The sequence below is a fragment of the Rattus norvegicus genome, chromosome 1 (assembly GCF_021556685.1).
Source record: "Rattus norvegicus strain SHRSP/BbbUtx chromosome 1, alternate assembly SHRSP_T2T, whole genome shotgun sequence".
NCBI lineage: Eukaryota > Metazoa > Chordata > Mammalia > Rodentia > Muridae > Rattus > Rattus norvegicus.
This window is the reverse complement of record NC_141534.1, coordinates 74401419-74420524: the sequence shown is the minus strand read 5'-3', so window position 1 is coordinate 74420524 and position 19106 is coordinate 74401419. Positions and strand designations below refer to the sequence as shown.

Genomic DNA, 19106 nt, shown 5'->3' with positions numbered 1-19106 from the left:
TGGCCTCAATATTCAGGTAAAAAGACACATGTTAACAGAATGTTTGCCAAAATAGGATCCATCATCCTGCTGTATAAAAGAAACATACTTCAACAATACAGATAGATATTACCTCAGAATATAGGGCCAAAATGTCTAAGCCAATAAACCCAAGAAGACAGCTGGAGTAGACAATCTAATATCTAATAAAATATGCTTGAAACCAAAATTAACCAAAGAAGTAAGGAAGGCCATTTCACATGCATCAAAGGAAACTTCTACCAAGATGATACCTAAATTCTGAACTTTTATGCCCCAAACACAGGGCACACACATTTGTAGAAAAAAAAATGCTGTAGAAAAATTGCACATGGAATCACAAACTTTAGTAGTGGAAGACTTCAATCTCATCAATTGTCAGGACATTCATACAAAAACTAAATATTAAAATACAAAATTAACATATATTATGAATGAAATGAACCTAAAAGATATATATATATATAAATATATATATAATATTTCACCAAATCAACAAAAAATATACCTTCTTCTCAGCAACTAATGGATCCTTCTCAAAAATTGACCACATAGTCAGTCGCAAAGCATGCATCAACATACAAAAAAAATTGAAATAATGACTCATATCTTATCAGATAACCATGGATTAAAGCTGGGCTTCAACAACAACAGAAACATCATAAAGCCTACATACTCATGAAATTGAACAACTTTCTACTCCATGATTGCTGGTCATAAAAGAAATAAAGAAAGAGATTATGGAATTTCTAGAATTAAAGGAATTCAAGGTACAACATACCAAAATTTATGGGACACAATGAAAGCAGTACTAAGAGTAAAGTTCATAGCACAAAGTGCCTACATAAAATAGAAAATTCATATATAAGCAATTTAAAAGTACACCTGAGAGTTCTAGCAAGAAGAAGAAGAAGAAGAAGAAGAAGAAGAAGAAGAAGAAGAAGAAGAAGAAGAAGAAGAAGAAGAAGAAGAAGAAGAAGAAAGAACACCAAAGAAGAATAGAAGACAGAAAATACTCAAATTCAGGACTGGAAAAAAATCAGTTGAAAACAAACAAATAAGCAAACAAACTAAAAAAAAAACATACAAAGTGTCAATAGAACAAAGAGTGAGTTCCTTTAGAAAATGAACATGATAGGCAAAACCTTAGACATATTAACCAAGAGACAGCATATCCTATACTTTATTGTCTATCAGAATCACAGTACGAGAGTTTTTACCTGTTTTCTGATACTTTGGATTTTGACAAACTCTCTTGTTCTGACACGAACCTTCATTAACTCTTTCAAGACAAATCCCGCTGTCTGCCCATCCAACGTTTTGTCCTTGTATACAAACTCTTTCAGACAAATCTGTGTGAATCAAGTATTCTTGAACACATGTTCTCTCATTGAAATGTCAAATTATGAAATTATGCATTCTTACAGAAAATTGTCTTATCCACTCCCAGTAACTAAAATTTGTCCTTCACTCTGCAGCTTTGTGTGAGATTGCTCAACTCCCTTCTGCATACTGAGATTCAGTCTGGTCTGGGCTGAAACAGGTGTAGCCCATGCTTTCAAAATTGTGGTAAATACCTAAGTGCTACTGCTTTATTATGTCTAGATGTTTCCAGATATTCACCCATCACCTCTAGCTCTTACATGTTTTACGGTCTTTTGGAATTTTGTGAGTATAATAATGAGATATGCTCCTTTCTTTGATGAACATTCTCTTGCCTCTTACTCTATGAACTTGCATTTGTTGTGCATCATTGTGTCTATCACTGCCTATTCTAAAATAGTAGCTTCTATGAGTATAGCAATATTTACCCATATTTCATCTTAGGTCTCTGGATATCCAGCTTATTGGTCCTGAAACTTTAGGCAGTGTCATGGGTTTACTACTTCTCATAACATGGATCTCATGGTCGACCAATTACTGCTTGGCCACTTCCACAGTTTCTGTTCCACTTTTCCCGCAACACATCTTAAATGTACGAAAATTGTCTAAGGTTTTTTGGTGTTGTTGTTTTTGTTTGTTTGTTTGTTTTGTTTTTTGAGTGTTGTTGTTGTTGTTGTTGTTGTTGTTGTTGTTGTTGTTGTTCTGGGCTGGTGTCCCAGTCCTTCCACTGGAAGTCTTGCCGGGTTACAGGAGATACCCAGTTTAGGCTCCATAGCTTTCATTATAACAGTCTTAGCAAGGGTCATGCTTATAGATTCCTGGAAGTTTTCAGTGCACTAAGTTTCTAGTTTGTCCCCAAGATGCCCCCCTCCATTCCAGTTGTCTCTTTCCATACATTCTCTTTCCATCTTCCACTGACCTGAGCCCTCCTGTGACATCCCAATCTTTTCTGGTATCAGAAAAGATTCATTTAGCAACTTATAGAAACGGATGCTGAGATCTAAAACCAAACATTAGGTGGAGCTTGAGAATCCTGTAAAAGAGGGGGTGGCACGATTGTAGAAACCAGAGAGGTGAAGGATACCACAAGAAAATCCATAGAATCAACTAAGCTGAGCTCATAGGGACTCAGAAAACCTGCACTCATGACCAAGAAGCCTTCATAGGATAGACTAGTCCCCTTGCATATATGTTTCAGTTGTGTATATAGTTTGATCTTCTTAAGGTACTCCTAACAGAAGGATCAGGATATGTCTGTGGTTCTTTTGATAGCTTTTGGGACCATTTTCTTAATACTGTGTTGCTAATAGTAGTAGTAGTAGTAGTAGTAGTAGTAGTAGTAGTAGTAGTAGTAGTAGTAGTAGCAGCAGCAGTAGGAGCTTCTATGACAGGTGTTGGGGGAATCAATATGTATAATGATATATTGTTGGGATTCAGTTTTACATTGTATCAATGTAGAAGGATAATAGTAATTGTTTCTGTACTAAGGCCTGTATTTTGAGTAATTGTCAATTCTTGACACAACACTGGTGCAAGAGGTGGGTTTTGTCATGTCAAGCAGAATTTACTCCAATTATAGTATGAGCTATTAATCTCATGAAAACTGTCTTAGTTTGCTTCCTGTTTTTTTTCTTTTCTTTCTTTCTTTCTTTCTTTTTTTTTTTTTGGTAAAACAGTGACCAAGTGAAACTTGGGGAAGAAAAGAATTATTTTGCCTACATGTCCATAAACATGGGAAACCATAGCAGGAATCAAAGTAGCAGCCTAGAAATAGGAATCTACCTTACAGAGACAACAATAAAGCAAATTTTCTAGCTCGCTGCTTGTGAATTTCTTAACCTGATTTCAAATATAGCACAGAACTACTTGTGCAAGGATGGCACCACACACAGTAGTCTAAGACCTTACACATCAATCAGTGATTGAGAAAATGCTGTGGAGTCTTGCCTACAGGCCCACCTTACAGAGTAAAACCTTCAATGAAGAATCAATCTTTTCATATTTGTCTAGATTTATGCCCAATCAGCACAGTGTTCTTTTTACTCTTGTACTAGGGGGCAAATCTTACCATATTTACTGTTGTAGTTCAAAAGGCTGATAGTTATATGGGGTTGGTGCTTACTTTTTTCCTCTGACAGTGTTCAGAGCATCTTCTCACATTGAAAAAGCTAGCCATCAAGGATGAAGCTCTAGGATCTAGTTCTGTTTGAATTTTCTGTATGCATCAACTCAAGTATGGATTTTCTTCTTCAATAGGGTCTTACCATTATGTTCTATAGAGCAGACAAGAGCAACAGTAATAATCTGTACTAGTTTGGTCTTACGTTGAGGTTCTTGATACACTGAACTCCTCATATGATAGAGTTCTAAAATCCAAAATATATAATAACACAGAAAAAACTAAATATCAACAAGACAAATAATTCAAATAAAGGCATGGTACAGAACTAGACAGAGAATTCTCATCAGAGTGAACTCAAATGATTATAAAACACTTAAAGAAATGTTTCACATCCTTAGCCATCAGGATAATGCAGTCAAAGTGAGTACTACTCAGTTATTAAAAACAATGGTTGCATGAAATTCTTAGGCAAATGGATGGAAGTGGAAAATATCATCTTGAGTGAGGTAACCCAGTTACAAAAGAACATTCATGGTATGGTATGCACTTGCTGGTAAGTGGAAATTAGCCTAAATTTTGGAATACCTAAGAAAAATTCACGGATTGTATGAAGCTCAAAAAGAAGGAAGACCAAAATGTGGATGGTTCAGTTTTTTTGAAGGGAGAACAAAATACTCATGGGAGGGACAAAGAGTGGGGCAGACTGATGCCAAGAGGTGCTTGCTGATAGGAGCCAGACATGGATATCTCCTGAGAGGCTCGGCCAGTGCCTTACTAATATAGATGAGGATGCCTGCAGCTAACCATTGGACTGAACAGAGGGACAAAAATGGAGTAGTTAGAGAAAGGACTGAAGAAGCTAAATAGAGAAATTCTGCAGTTATGTTACATTGCCAGACAATTCTAACACTATATGTAATATACTTCCTGCCTTATAAACGTCCAGATAAAGTTTCAGTGTCTCATGTTGTTTGTCCATTATGCACCTGGCAGCATTTAGTGAACCACCCACATAAAATATTGTTCTCAAAATATATTCAACATGTGAACATTCTGTACCAGAACCATTTTGTCCTCTATCAACCAATGGTTTATAAAATCATTGTTCGTTTCACATAGGATGAATTGTCATCTTCTACCCAAAAATAGTTACTGAGTTCATGATGGTAAATGAATGTGTATAAATATGAAGTATAGCTCAATCAATGCAAAACTTAAAGAAACTGCTGGAAATGATTTTAGAACAAAACAGGAAAGATGTGCCATATCTGAACATTAGAGTTTGAGAACTAATAAACATGTCTTTTACAACTAAATGTTTGTGTAATTTTGTACCTTCAGTATGAAATATCAGACCCATTTAACGTAAACAAGTTGTAAAAGGGTTTCAAGCAATCAAGAAATAGATATTTATGTCCTTTAATTAGAAAACTACTGAAAACTGAAAATTATCCACAGAAAAGTAGAAAATAACTTAAAGTTTCACTTTTTTCTTCTAATACAGAAAACTTTTCTAATTATTAATATACAAATGAATATATAACTGCTATAATGAAACTTGGACATACTAAGTACATGCTTAATCAACTATTTTTTAAGTTAGTGTGAGGGAAAAGCATTCTAACACACAATGAAAATGTCTTTTATTGGGGTTGGGGATTTAGCTCAGTGGTAGAGCGCTTGCCTAGGAAGCGCAGGGCCCTGGGTTTGGTCCCCAGCTCCGAAAAAAAGAACCAAAAAAAAAAAAAAAAGAAAAAGAAAAAGAAAATGTCTTTTATTATTGCTTTGTAAGGAAATTAGCTACCATGCATGAAAGTTCCTGTAGTGTGTATGTGTAGTCTCATGAATTAATCTGCTTTAATCAGATGGTAGGCGTATTACATGTATTTTGAACCTATGAAATATTCATTTATTGTCATCTTAATTTTGACACCAAGAAAGTTAAATTCATTTATAAAATTAGACCACACCAAAATACATCATCAAAAATAATCTAGTTGCACTACTTTTGATCTTCTGTAGTTATTATGATTCAGTATAATTTTGCAGGTAAAATTAGAACATGAAGAAATTTAAATGAATAAAGAGAAAACAATTTCTCTTGGAAATGACATATAAAGTCTCTTACACCTATTTAAAACATTTTATTAAATGTATGAACGCAATTGTGACCCTTGAAGTTTATATGCCTGCATGTGCCCCACCCTCTATTAAAAGTATATTTAAAAAATGTTGCCTAAATCAGACATGTTATTTTATAGCTTTCATAATCATAAATTCATTTTGGTTTTATTTCTAGCATCATAAGGTAATAAATTGCACTTTTACTGCACTCTCTCCTTAGGTGTATTAAACAAGCCACAGAGATCAATTTTCTAATTGAATTTAACTTTTTTGCTGTCAAAATTAAGAAGACAGGAATGAATTTTTATAGGTTCAAAATATACAAAACATGTCTACCACCTGAGTAGAGCAGATTAATTCATGGATCTATATGTAAATAAAAGTGTGGTTTTTGCAAGCATGGGGATGCTGAAGTACAACCTGAAGGACTCGGGGTGATAGACAGTGGTGCCTGAGCTGTCCAGACTGGAAAGCAAAGGAGAAGAGGAAGAACATGGATACCATCAGCTCTAAAGCAGAATAGTCTCCATCTTAGTATGCATGGTGCAAATGTCTGGTAGATCATACCACTTTGTAATCTTATTTGAATTAATCAATGAACCCTGGAGCTAGTAGACTCTACCACAGATTATTATATTATTATATGTAAATTCACTGCACTGAGTTTCTTGTGTTCATTTCTGACTAAACAATTGCAATACCCTTAATTTCCAAAAGACATTCCCCACATGAACATTTGTATGATTCACTGATGAACTAATGGTTTAACTTCTCATGCACATTTTAGCAAACAGAGTAATCCCACAGTGATAATAGTCTGTCCTCAGTTCTGTGCTTATTTTAAGTGAATTTTCATCTATTCTCTCCAACATAATTCCTGAATGTATTTCCATATTCTATTGTTGAATGGAGACTTGAGAGCAAGCTGAAATTCTTGTTTTCAGATACTTATTGTTTGGTTACCTACAGCAACTGACATTCTGCCTGGGATAAAATACACCTGTCTTCCTTTAAACACTGAAAGGCATGATTGTTTCTCATTATCAGGATTTAAGAAAATCAAGCATTTTTGTCTGACTTTTGTCTTATATCTTATATCTTTGAGAATGTCTAGAAACATTTTTTCAGAGACCCAAGGAAAATCAGTATATGCATAAAAGTTCATTCTTGGCAGTGGACAAATACACATTGTCTATATATGGAGCAAATAAGTCAATGTTATCAGAGACTACAAATATTAGAAGTTAGATAAAGTTATTTCTTTTTTTTTTTTTATTAACTTGAGTATTTCTTATATACATTTCGAGTGTTATTCCCTTTCCCGGTTTCCGGGCAAACATCCCCCTCCCCCCTCCCCTTCCTTATGGGTGTTCCCCTCCCAACCCTCCCCCCATTGCCGCCCTCCCCCCATTGACTAATTCACTGTGGGTTCAGTCTTAGCAGGACCCAGGGCTTCCCCTTCCACTGGTGCTCTTACTAGGATATTCATTGCTACCTATGGGGTCAGAGTCCAGGGTCAGTCCATGTATAGTCTTTAGGTAGTGGCTTAGTCCCTGGAAGCTCTGGTTGCTTGGCATTGTTGTACTTTTGGGGTCTCGAGCCCCTTCAAGCTCTTCCAGTTCTTTCTCTGATTCCTTCAATAGGGGACCTATTCTCAGTTCAGTGGTTTGCTGCTGGCATTCGCCTCTATATTTGCTGTATTCTGGCTGTGTCTCTCAGGAGCGATCTACATCCGGCTCCTGTCGGTCTGCACTTCTTTGCTTCATCCATCTTGTCTAATTGGGTGGCTGTATATGTATGGGCCACATGTGGGGCAGGCTCTGAATGGGTGTTCCTTCAGTCTCTGTTTTAATCTTTGCCTCTCCCTTCCCTGCCAAGGGTATTCTTTTTCCTCATTTAAAGAAGGAGTGAAGCATTCACATTTTGATCATCCGTCTTGAGTTTCGTTTGTTCTAGGGATCTAGGGTAATTCAAGCATTTGGGCTAATAGCCACTTATCAATGAGTGCATACCATGTATGTCTTTCTGTGATTGGGTTAGCTCACTCAGGATGATATTTTCCAGTTCCAACCATTTGCCCACGAATTTCATAAAGTCATTGTTTTTGATAGCTGAGTAATATTCCATTGTGTAGATGTACCACATTTTCTGTATCCATTCCTCTGTTGAAGGGCATCTGGGTTCTTTCCAGCTTCTGGCTATTATAAATAAGGCTGCGATGAACATAGTGGAGCACGTGTCTCTTTTATATGTTGAGGCATCTTTTGGGTATATGCCCAAGAGAGGTATAGCTGGATCATCAGGCAGTTCAATGTCCAATTTTCTGAGGAACCTCCAGACTGATTTCCAGAATGGTTTTACCAGTCTGCAATCCCACCAACAATGGAGGAGTGTTCCTCTTTCTCCACATCCTCGCCAGCATCTGCTGTCACCTGAGTTTTTGATCTTAGCCAATCGCACTGGTGTGAGGTGAAATCTCAGGGTTGTTTTGATTTGCATTTCCCTTATGACTAAAGATGTTGAACATTTCTTTAGGTGTTTCTCAGCCATTCGGCATTCCTCAGCTGTGAATTCTTTGTTTAGCTCTGAACCCCATTTTTTAATAGGGTTATTTGTTTCCCTGCGGTCTAACTTCTTGAGTTCTTTGTATATTTTGGAAATAAGGCCTCTATCTGTTGTAGGATTGGTAAAGATCTTTTCCCAATCTGTTGGTTGCTGTTTTGTCCTAACCACAGTGTCCTTTGCCTTACAGAAGCTTTGCAGTTTTATGAGATCCCATTTGTCGATTCTTGATCTTAGAGCATAAGCCATTGGTGTTTTGTTCAGGAAATTTTTTCCAGTGCCCATGTGTTCCAGATGCTTCCCTAGTTTTTCTTCTATTAGTTTGAGTGTGTCTGGTTTGATGTGGAGGTCCTTGATCCACTTGGACTTAAGCTTTGTACAGGGTGATAAGGATGGATCGATCTGCATTCTTCTACATGTTGCCCTCCAGTTGAACCAGCACCATTTGCTGAAAATACTATCTTTTTTCCATTGGATGGTTTTGGCTCCTTTGTCAAAAATCAAGTGACCATAGGTATGTGGGTTCATTTCTGGGTCTTCAATTCTATTCCATTGGTCTATCTGTCTGTCTCTGTACCAATACCATGCAGTTTTTATCACTATTGCTCTGTAATACTGCTTGAGTTCAGGGATAGTGATTCCCCCTGAAGTCCTTTTATTGTTGAGGATAGCTTTAGCTATCCTGGGTTTTTTGTTATTCCAGATGAATTTGCAAATTGTTCTGTCTAACTCTTTGAAGAATTGGATTGGTATTTTGATGGGGATTGCATTGAATCTGTAGATTGCTTTTGGTAAGATGGCCATTTTTACCATATTAATCCTGCCAATCCATGAGCATGGGAGATCTTTCCATCTTCTGAGGTCTTCTTCAATTTCTTTCCTCAGTGTCTTGAAGTTCTTATTGTACAGATCTTTTACTTGCTTGGTTAAAGTCACACCGAGGTACTTTATATTATTTGGGTCTATTATGAAGGGTGTCGTTTCCCTAATTTCTTTCTCGGCTTGTTTCTCTTTTGTATAGAGGAAGGCAACTGATTTATTTGAGTTAATTTTATACCCAGCCACTTTGCTGAAGTTGTTTATCAGCTTTAGTAGTTCTCTGGTGGAACTTTTGGGATCACTTAAATATACTATCATGTCATCTGCAAATAGTGATATTTTGACCTCTTCTTTTCCGATCTGTATCCCTTTGATCTCCTTTTGTTGTCTGATTGCTCTGGCTAGAACTTCAAGAACTATATTGAATAAGTAGGGAGAGAGTGGGCAGCCTTGTCTAGTCCCTGATTTTAGTGGGATTGCTTCAAGTTTCTCTCCATTTAGTTTAATGTTAGCAACTGGTTTGCTGTATATGGCTTTTACTATGTTTAGGTATGGGCCTTGAATTCCTATTCTTTCCAGGACTTTTATCATGAAGGGGTGTTGAATTTTGTCAAATGCTTTCTCAGCATCTAATGAAATGATCATGTGGTTCTGTTCTTTCAGTTTGTTTATATAATGGATCACGTTGATGGTTTTCCGTATATTAAACCATCCCTGCATGCCTGGGATGAAGCCTACTTGATCATGGTGGATGATTGTTTTGATGTGCTCTTGAATTCGGTTTGCCAGAATTTTATTGAGTATTTTTGCGTCGATATTCATAAGGGAAATTGGTCTGAAGTTCTCTTTCTTTGTTGTGTCTTTGTGTGGTTTAGGTATAAGAGTAATTGTGGCTTCATAGAAGGAATTCGGTAGGGCTCCATCTGTTTCAATTTTGTGGAATAATTTGGATAATATTGGTATGAGGTCTTCTATGAAGGTTTGATAGAATTCTGCACTAAACCCGTCTGGACCTGGGCTCTTTTTGGTTGGGAGACCTTTAATGACTGCTTCTATTTCCTTAGGAGTTATGGGGTTGTTTAACTGGTTTATCTGTTCCTGATTTAACTTCGATACCTGGTATCTGTCTAGGAAATTGTCCATTTCCTGAAGATTTTCAAATTTTGTTGAATATAGGTTTTTATAGTAAGATCTGATGATTTTTTGAATTTCCTCCGAATCTGTAGTTATGTCTCCCTTTTCATTTCTGATTTTGTTAATTTGGACACACTCTCTGTGTCCTCTCGTTAGTCTGGCTAAGGGTTTATCTATCTTGTTGATTTTCTCAAAGAACCAACTTTTGGTTCTGTTGATTCTTTCTATGGTCCTTTTTGTTTCTACTTGGTTGATTTCAGCTCTGAGTTTGATTATTTCCTGCCTTCTACTCCTCCTGGGTGTATTTGCTTCTTTTTGTTCTAGAGCTTTTAGGTGTGCTGTCAAGCTGCTGACATATGCTCTTTCCTGTTTCTTTCTGCAGGCACTCAGCGCTATGAGTTTTCCTCTTAGCACAGCTTTCATTGTGTCCCATAAGTTTGAGTATGTTGTATCTTCATTTTCATTAAATTCTAAAAAGTTTTTAATTTCTTTCTTTATTTCTTCCTTGACCAGGTTATCATTGAGTAGAGCATTGTTCAATTTCCACGTATATGTGGGCATTCTTCCCTTATTGTTATTGAAGACCAGTTTTAGGCCGTGGTGGTCCGATAGCACGCATGGGATTATTTCTATCTTTCTGTACCTGTTGAGGCCCGTTTTTTGACCAATTATATGGTCAATTTTGGAGAAAGTACCATGAGGAGCTGAGAAGAAGGTATATCCTTTTGCTTTAGGATAGAATGTTCTATAAATATCCGTTAAGTCCATTTGGCTCATGACTTCTCTTAGTCTGTCTACATCACTGTTTAATTTCTGTTTCCATGATCTGTCCATTGATGAGAGTGGGGTGTTGAAATCTCCCACTATTATTGTGTGAGGTGCAATGTGTGTTTTGAGCTTTAGTAAGGTTTCTTTTACATATGTAGGTGCCCTTGTATTTGGGGCATAGATATTTAGGATTGAGAGTTCATCTTGGTTGATTTTTCCTTTGATGAATATGAAGTGTCCTTCCTTATCTTTTTTGATGACTTTTAGTTGGAAATTGATTTTATTTGATATTAGAATGGCTACTCCAGCTTGCTTCTTCTGACCATTTGCTTGGAAAGTTGTTTTCCAGCCTTTCACTCTGAGGTAGTGTCTGTCTTTGTCTCTGAGGTGTGTTTCCTGTAGGCAGCAGAATGCAGCGTCCTCGTTGCGTATCCAGTTTGTTAATCTATGTCTTTTTATTGGGGAGTTGAGGCCATTGATATTGAGAGATATTAAGGAATAGTGATTATTGCTTCCCGTTATATTCATATTTGATGTGAGGTTATGTTTGTGTGCTTTCATTCTCTTTGTTTTGTTGCCAAGACGATTAGTTTCTTGCTTCTTCTAGGGTATAGCTTGCCTCCTTATGTTGGGCTTTACCATTTATTATCCTTTGTAGTGCTGGATTTGTAGAAAGATATTGTGTAAATTTGGTTTTGTCATGGAATATCTTGGTTTCTCCATCAATGTTAATTGAGAGTTTTGCTGGATACAGTAATCTGGGCTGGCATTTGTGTTCTCTTAGGGTCTGTATAACATCAGTCCAGGATCTTCTGGCCTTCATAGTTTCTGGCGAGAAGTCTGGTGTGATTCTGATAGGTCTCCCTTTATATGTTACTTGACCTTTTTCCCTTACTGCTTTTAATATTCTTTCTTTATTTTGTGCGTTTGGTGTTTTGACAATTATGTGACGGGAGGTGTTTCTTTTCTGGTCCAATCTATTTGGAGTTCTGTAGGCTTCCTGTATGTCTATGGGTATCTCTTTTTTTAGGTTAGGGAAGTTTTCTTCTATGATTTTGTTGAAGATATTTACTGGTCCTTTGAGCTGGGAGTCTTCACTCTCTTCTATACCTATTATCCTTAGGTTTGATCTTCTCATTGAGTCCTGGATTTCCTGTATGTTTTGGACCAGTAGCTTTTTCCGCTTTACATTATCTTTGACAGTTGAGTCAATGATTTCTATGGAATCTTCTGCTCCTGAGATTCTCTCTTCCATCTCTTGTATTCTGTTGGTGAAGCTTGTATCTACAGCTCCTTGTCTCTTATTTTGGTTTTCTATATCCAGGGTTGTTTCCATGTGTTCTTTCTTGATTGCTTCTATTTCCATTTTTAATTCCTTCAACTGTTTGATTGTGTTTTCCTGGAATTCTTTCAGGGATTTTTGCGATTCCTCTCTGTAGGCTTTTACTTGTTTATTAATGTTTTCCTGTGCTTCCCTAAGTGTGTTCAGGTCTTTCCTGAAGTCCTCCAGCATCATGATCAAATATGATTTTGAAACTAGATCTTGCTTTTCTGGTGTGTTTGGATATTCCATGTTTGTTTTGGTGGGAGAATTGGGCTCCGATGATGGCATGTAGTCTTGGTTTCTGTTGCTTGGGTTCCTGCGCTTGCCTCTCGCCATCAGATTATCTCTAGTGTTACTTTGTTCTGCTATTTCTGACAGTGGCTAGACTGTCCTATAAGCCTGTGTGTCAGGAGTGCTGTAGACCTGTTTTCCTCTCTTTCAGTCAGTTATGGGGACAGAGTGTTCTGCTTTCGGGCGTGTAGTTTTTCCTCTCTACAGGTCTTCAGCTGTTCCTGTGGGCCTGTGTCTTGAGTTCACCAGGCAGCTTTCTTGCAGCAGAAAATTTGGTCTTACCTGTGGTCCCGAGGCTCAAGTTCGCTCGTGGGGTGCTGCCCAGGGGCTCTCTGCAGCGGCAGCAACCAGGAAGACCTGTGCCGCCCCTTCCGGGAGCTTCAGTGCACCAGGGTTCCAGATGGTCTTTGGCTTTTTCCTCTGGCGTCTGAGATGTGTGTGCAGGGAGCAGTCTCTTCTGGTTTCCCAGGCTTGTCTGCCTCTCTGAAGGTTTAGCTCTCCCTCCCACGGGATTTGGGTGCAGAGAACTGTTTATCCGTTCTGTTTCCTTCAGGGTCCGGCGGTGTCTTCGGCAGGGGTCCTGCTGCTCCTGGGCCCTCCCCCACGGGAGCCCAGAGGCCTTATACAGTTTCCTCTTGGGCCAGGGATGTGGGCAGGGGTGAGCAGTGTTGGTGGTCTCTTCCGCTCTGCAGCCTCAGGAGTGCCCACCTGACCAGGCGGTTGGGTCTCTCTCTCACCGGGTCTGGGAGCAGAGAGCTGCGATAAAGTTATTTCTAAAGCAGAGAGTAAGTCTCAATTCCTAAGTTTGACATTCCTGCTTCCAAGTCATTATCAGCACACAGAGACATTTGTCACTCCAGTGTACACAAGGAAATTGCTTGAAAATAACCTCAGTCGCATTATCTGTTCTCATAGGAGTACAGCTATATTTGCAGAACCCCCTCAAATAGTCTATTAAACTTTTAGTATGTATTTATTTTCCTGTAGAGCTAACATTGAAAACATTCCAATTTTGAGGAGTTGTAGGCAGGGCAGATAATATGAGGGGATATGGGGTAAAAAGCTTAAACTCCTTCTTTGCCTTTGAAAGTACCAGGTGAATCACCAAAAAGAAGCATTGCAAAGGGATGTAGAAATGGAAGAGAGAAAATGTCTTAAAGTGGTAAAATGTTGGAATAATGATGTTTGAATCTGTCCTTTTCCAGGCATAAGAATGTCAAATATTGAAACAGAATAAATAAATGTATAAAGGACTCACTCGATCATAAACTCTTTAGTAAATTTAGTCATCCTCCAATCAGTTGTTTTGTTGAGAGGGTAGGCAGCAAAAGCAGGGAAAAATCCAACAATCACCACGTTTCCTTTACCATTTAAGTGGTAATTCATCCTGACTAGGCACTCACTGCTTCTGTAGGAGCCTGCAAGAATTGGAATCTGCAGAAACCAAGATATAGAAATCCATGAGAACTGCATATTAGCAAAATATCCACCTCTTTGTGAGGATGGTAAGGTAGACCCTGTAGGGTCCAGCAAATATGCATGTTATGGCTGCATGTTTGTTTACGATTTTATTGGTGACTGAAGTTATCACTTGAATAGTCCCAAGTTCTTTCTAAAATGACTCTTCACTCAACTCTCAAAATGCCCAATATTTTGTTCCCACAGGCTTTGAATCTGAGTTCCTGCATTCATTATGGTTAAAAAATATTTTTAAGGATTTTCTCCAGCCACAGGCAATTATGATTTCACACAAGGCTACAGACATTCAATCCCAAGACCCAAAAGCCTTAGTGAATTCATCACAAATATGAACCAACAAACTACTCATGGGAAAGCTACTGATGATGATACAAACATGTTGCAAGTTACACCGTATGATGCCATAGTAAATAAAATGGTAAATGGCAAAAGCAAGCCAGGTCAGGCCTGATCAACTCATGGTGACCAATAGCAGACATTGTGTTCCGTAGAAGTGGAGACTATCAATCCTAGTTTTGCATTCTGGGTCTTCTTGAGTCACATAATATTTTTTTAGCAGTAGCATGTCTGCCACCAATTTTATGTACATACCCCATTCTTCAAAGTTTATCCTTTCAGATGAAACTAAAGGTTCTGTTGCACTGATTTTTAAAGGATCAACTTCATGCCAATACAGAAATCAAGTTTTCTGTCTGAATCTGAATTTCTGTCCCTTATCCTCCATAAACCACAGTAGTAATTACTTACTTACTTAATTAATTAACTATTAATCAGAATCATACCTATGGCCATGATTCGCCCTAATAGTAGAGCATTGAATCCACCCACTGAATATTCATATCTGAGAATGCAGTATTATTAAGAAATATAATACCTTAGAAAGGCATCTAAGTATTTCTTCCCCACAAATATTGAATTAGGCTGTCAGGAGAGAAGGGCTCTGTTTCTAAAACCACAGAGATGAGTTAAGTCAGGGACTCTATTTTCTAGGGGCACTACAGCCATGGTGCATGTTAGTGCAAATGACCATAATGAAAACTATGCAAAGCATAGAGTGTGGATCATTGTGTAATAATGGCTTCTATTTAATTGGGATGAATCAATATTACTTGGCTAGAACAAAGATGAGTTCCATTATCCTTCCTGCTCTACTCTACTTTAACTGTCTAGATGAAGAAGCCCTTCCTCCCACTATACCTCCATTCCTGGTGACTCCATGGGTAGAGTAAGACTTTACTTCTACATTTGTCATTCAATTTTTGGTTATCCTTTGCCATTCTGATTGAGGAAAAATCAGTTATCAAAATTCTTTGGATTAGAATTTCCCTGGTAGCTAAGGATGATCTTTTGAGGAGGATTTCTTAGCCATTTTTCTTCTTTTTATAACTCTCTGTACAGGTCCCTGCCAACTTCTTAAAGCTGGTCATTTGTTATTTTGATTCATTATTTCTTGAATTCTTTGAATGTCCTGTATATAATGCTCTATCATACATAATGCTAGCAAAGATTCTTGATCATTCTGTGGGATCCATTTTTACCCGTGTGACTGCTTTTTTAGCTGGACAGGAACTTTAATTTCTAAAATCCCCCTAATCAATTGTTTGGTATAATTCTAGGACCCATTCAGAATGTCCTATAATGATACCATGTGGGATTCTGTCCATATTTCTTTTGGCAGTTTCAGTATTTTAGGTATATATTTCTAATTAACTTGGAGTTTATTTTAGTGTAGGGTGATAGATACTGGTCTAATTTCTTTCTTATGTATTTGGATACCCAGTTCTCTCAGCATCATTAGCTGAGAGTGTTTTTTCTCTTCTCCAACATATGCTTTGTTTTTATTATAAACTTTTACTTATTGGACATTTCTTATTTATGTTTCAGATATTATCCCCCTTTCCCCACCCTACCTCCCACCCATTCCTGCCTCCCTGCCCTGATATTCCCCAACACAGGGGTTGTCGGGTCCAGACATGGCAGGAGCAAGGGCTTCTCGTCTCTCTGTTGCCCAACAAGACCTTTCTCTGCGACATATGCAGTTGGAGTCACGGGTCTGGCCATTTGTACTCTTTAGATGGTGGTTTAGTCCCTGGGATCTCTAGTGGGTTGGTATTGTTGTTCTTATGGGATTGTAAACCCCTTCAGCTCCTTCAATTCTTTCTCTAACTCCTCCAATTGGGGCCCCATTCTCAGTTTAATGGTTGACTGCAAGTGTTTGCCTCTGTATTTGTCATGCTTTGGCAGAGCCTCCAGGAGACAGCTATCAGTCTCATGCCAGAATGCACTTCTTGGAATCAGCAATACTCTCTGGGTTTGGTGGCTATATGTATATGGGCTGGATCCTCAGGTGGGATGGGGTCTGAATGGTCATTCTTTCAGTCTCTGCTCTAAACTTTGGCTCCATATGTCCTCCTATGAATATTTTTGTTCCCCTTTCTAAGAAGGACTGAATCATCCACACTTTAGTTGTCATTCTTCTAGAGCTTCCTGTGGTTTGTGGATTGTATCTTGGGTAATTTGAGCTTTTAGGCTATTATCCACTTACCAGGGAGTGTATATCATGTATTTGTTTTTTTTTTTTCTATGTGATTGGGTTACCTTACTCAGGATATTTTCTAGTTCATTCCATTTGCCTATGAATTTCACAAAGTCATTATTTTTGATAGCTGAGTAGTACTCCGTTTTGTAGATTACATTTTCTGTATCCATTCTTCTGTTGAAGGACATTTGGGTTCTTTCCAGCTTCTGGCTAATACAAATAAGGCTGCTATGAAAACATTGGAACATTTGCCCTTGTTATATGTTGTAGCAGCATTTGGGTACATGCCCAGGAGTAGTATATCTGGGTCCTCAAGTAATACTATCTCCAATTTTCTGAGGAACCTCCAGACTGACTTCCAGAGGGGTTGGGAGAATTTTAATGACAGCTTCTATTTTCTTAGGGATTATGGGGCTCTTTAAATTCTTTAAATATTTTAACTGGTCGTGATTTAGCTTTGGTACCTGTATCTGTCTGTAAAATCATCCATGACAGCCATTGCAGTACATTGAGCTCCATAGCGACAGCACTGGGGCAAGTGAGAGACAGACAGGCACTAGCTCTCTGCCTTGAGGACCAAAATCAACTAAACATGGGCAAAGGAGATCCTAAGAAGCAGACAGGCAAAATGTCCTCATATGCATTCTTTGTGCAAACCTGCTGGGAGGAGTACAAAAAGAAGGACCCAAATGCTTCTATCAACTTCTCAGAATTCTTCAAGAAGTGCACAGAGAGGTGGAAGACCATGACTGCTAAAGAAAGGGGGAAAATTGAAGATATGACAAAGCTCGTTATGAAAGAGAATTGAAAACCGACATCCCCCTCAAAGGGGAAACCAAAAAGAAGTTCAAGGACCCCAAAGCACCCAAGAGGCCTCCTTCAGCATTCCTCTTGTTCTCTTCTGAGTACTCACCAAAAATCAAAGGCTAGCATCCTGGCTTATCCAGTGGTGATGTTATAATGAAACTAGCGGAGATGTGGAACAACACTGCTGCGGATGACAAGCAGCCCTGTGAGAAGAAGGCCGCCAAGCTGAAGGAGAAGTACGAGAAGGATATTGCTGCCTACAGAGCTAAAGGAGAACCTGATGCAGGGAATAAGAGGGTGGTCAAGGCTGAAAAGATGTGTTTGCTTCTGTTTTGTTTTAGAGCTCTTATGTGTGCTGTTAAGTTGCTACTGTAGGATCTCTCCAAATCTTTACGAAGGCACTTAGTGTTGTGCAATTTTTTCTTAGCACTGCTTTCGTCGTATCCCATAAGTTTGGGTATGCTGTGTCACCATTTCCATTAAATTCCTAGAAGTCTTTAATTTCTTTCTTTATATCTTTCCTGTCCAAGATATCGTTGAGGAGAGTGTTGTTCATTTTCCATGAATATGTGAGTTTTCTGTTGTGTCTCTTTCTATTGAAGATGAGTCTTAATTCTTGTTGATTTCATACGATACGTGCAATTATTTCATACTTCTTATATATGTTGAGTTTGTTTTGTGGCTGATCATATGATCAATTTTGGAGAAGGTACCATGAGGTGCAGAGAAGTAGGTATATTCTTTTGTTTTAAGATGACTTGTTCTGTGAATATCTGTTAAGACTATTTGGTTCATAACTTCTCTTAGGTTCACTGTGTCTCTGTTCAGTTTCTGTTTCCATGATCTGTGCATTGATGAGAATGGCATGTTAAAGTCTCACACTATTATTGTTTGAGGTCCAATGTGTGTTTTGAATATTAGCAATGTTTCTTTTACAAACATGGGTACTCTTGAATTTGGGGAATAGATGTTCAGAATTGTGAGGTGAACTTGGTGGGTTTTTTCCCTTGTTATACATGAAGTTTCCTTCCTTATATCTTTTATATTTTTGCTTTATTAGTTAGATAAGACTACATAATTTTCCTACTTCCTTTTAGTTTCTTGAGTAGCTCCCAAATGCACTCCACATTCTTTCTCTGTCTCCTTCTGTCTCTTTGTCTTTCTCTCTATCTCAGTCACTTGCTCTCTGACTCTCTCTTTCTAATTCATGATTAGTTAACTGTTGCTAATTTTTGATGACATATATTATGAAAACACATGTATCATAAAAAATTAAAATTTTCAGAATAAAATACAGCTAGGTCTCTAGTCCTGTAATCTAGTCTAGTCTAGTAATCTTCTTGCAACAAAACCAAAAGAAGAGGGCACACAAACATAATTTTTCTCTAAATAAAAAAATACCAGGAAGCAACAATCACTATTCCTTAATATCTCTCAACACGAATAGACTCCATTCCCCCAATAAAAAGACACAGAGTAACAAACTGGATACAGAAAGAGGACCCAGGCTGGAAATCAACTTTCCAAGCAAATGGTCCAAAGAACCAAGCTGGAGTGTCCATTCTAATATGGAATAAAATCAACTTTCAACCAAAAGTCATCAAAAAAGTGAAGGAAGAACACTTCATATTCATCAAAAGAAAATCCAGCACAATGAACTCTCAGCCCTAAATATGTATTCTCCAAATTAACAACATCAGAAATGAAAGCAGATACATATCAACAGAATCTGAGGA

At 37.9% G+C, this 19106-nt stretch overlaps 1 protein-coding gene across 1 annotated transcript in view; it reads right to left on the bottom strand.

The window, feature by feature from the left end:
- The window catches only part of Vom2r22 (vomeronasal 2 receptor, 22), a 33214-nt gene extending 19196 nt beyond the window's left edge, over positions 1 to 14018 (bottom strand). Inside the window, 1 exon segment of the mRNA XM_087609989.1 lies at positions 13804 to 14018. Within this exon segment, the coding sequence (XP_087466115.1) occupies positions 13804 to 14018 (215 nt within the window).
- Positions 14019 to 19106: the final 5088 nt, after the last annotated feature.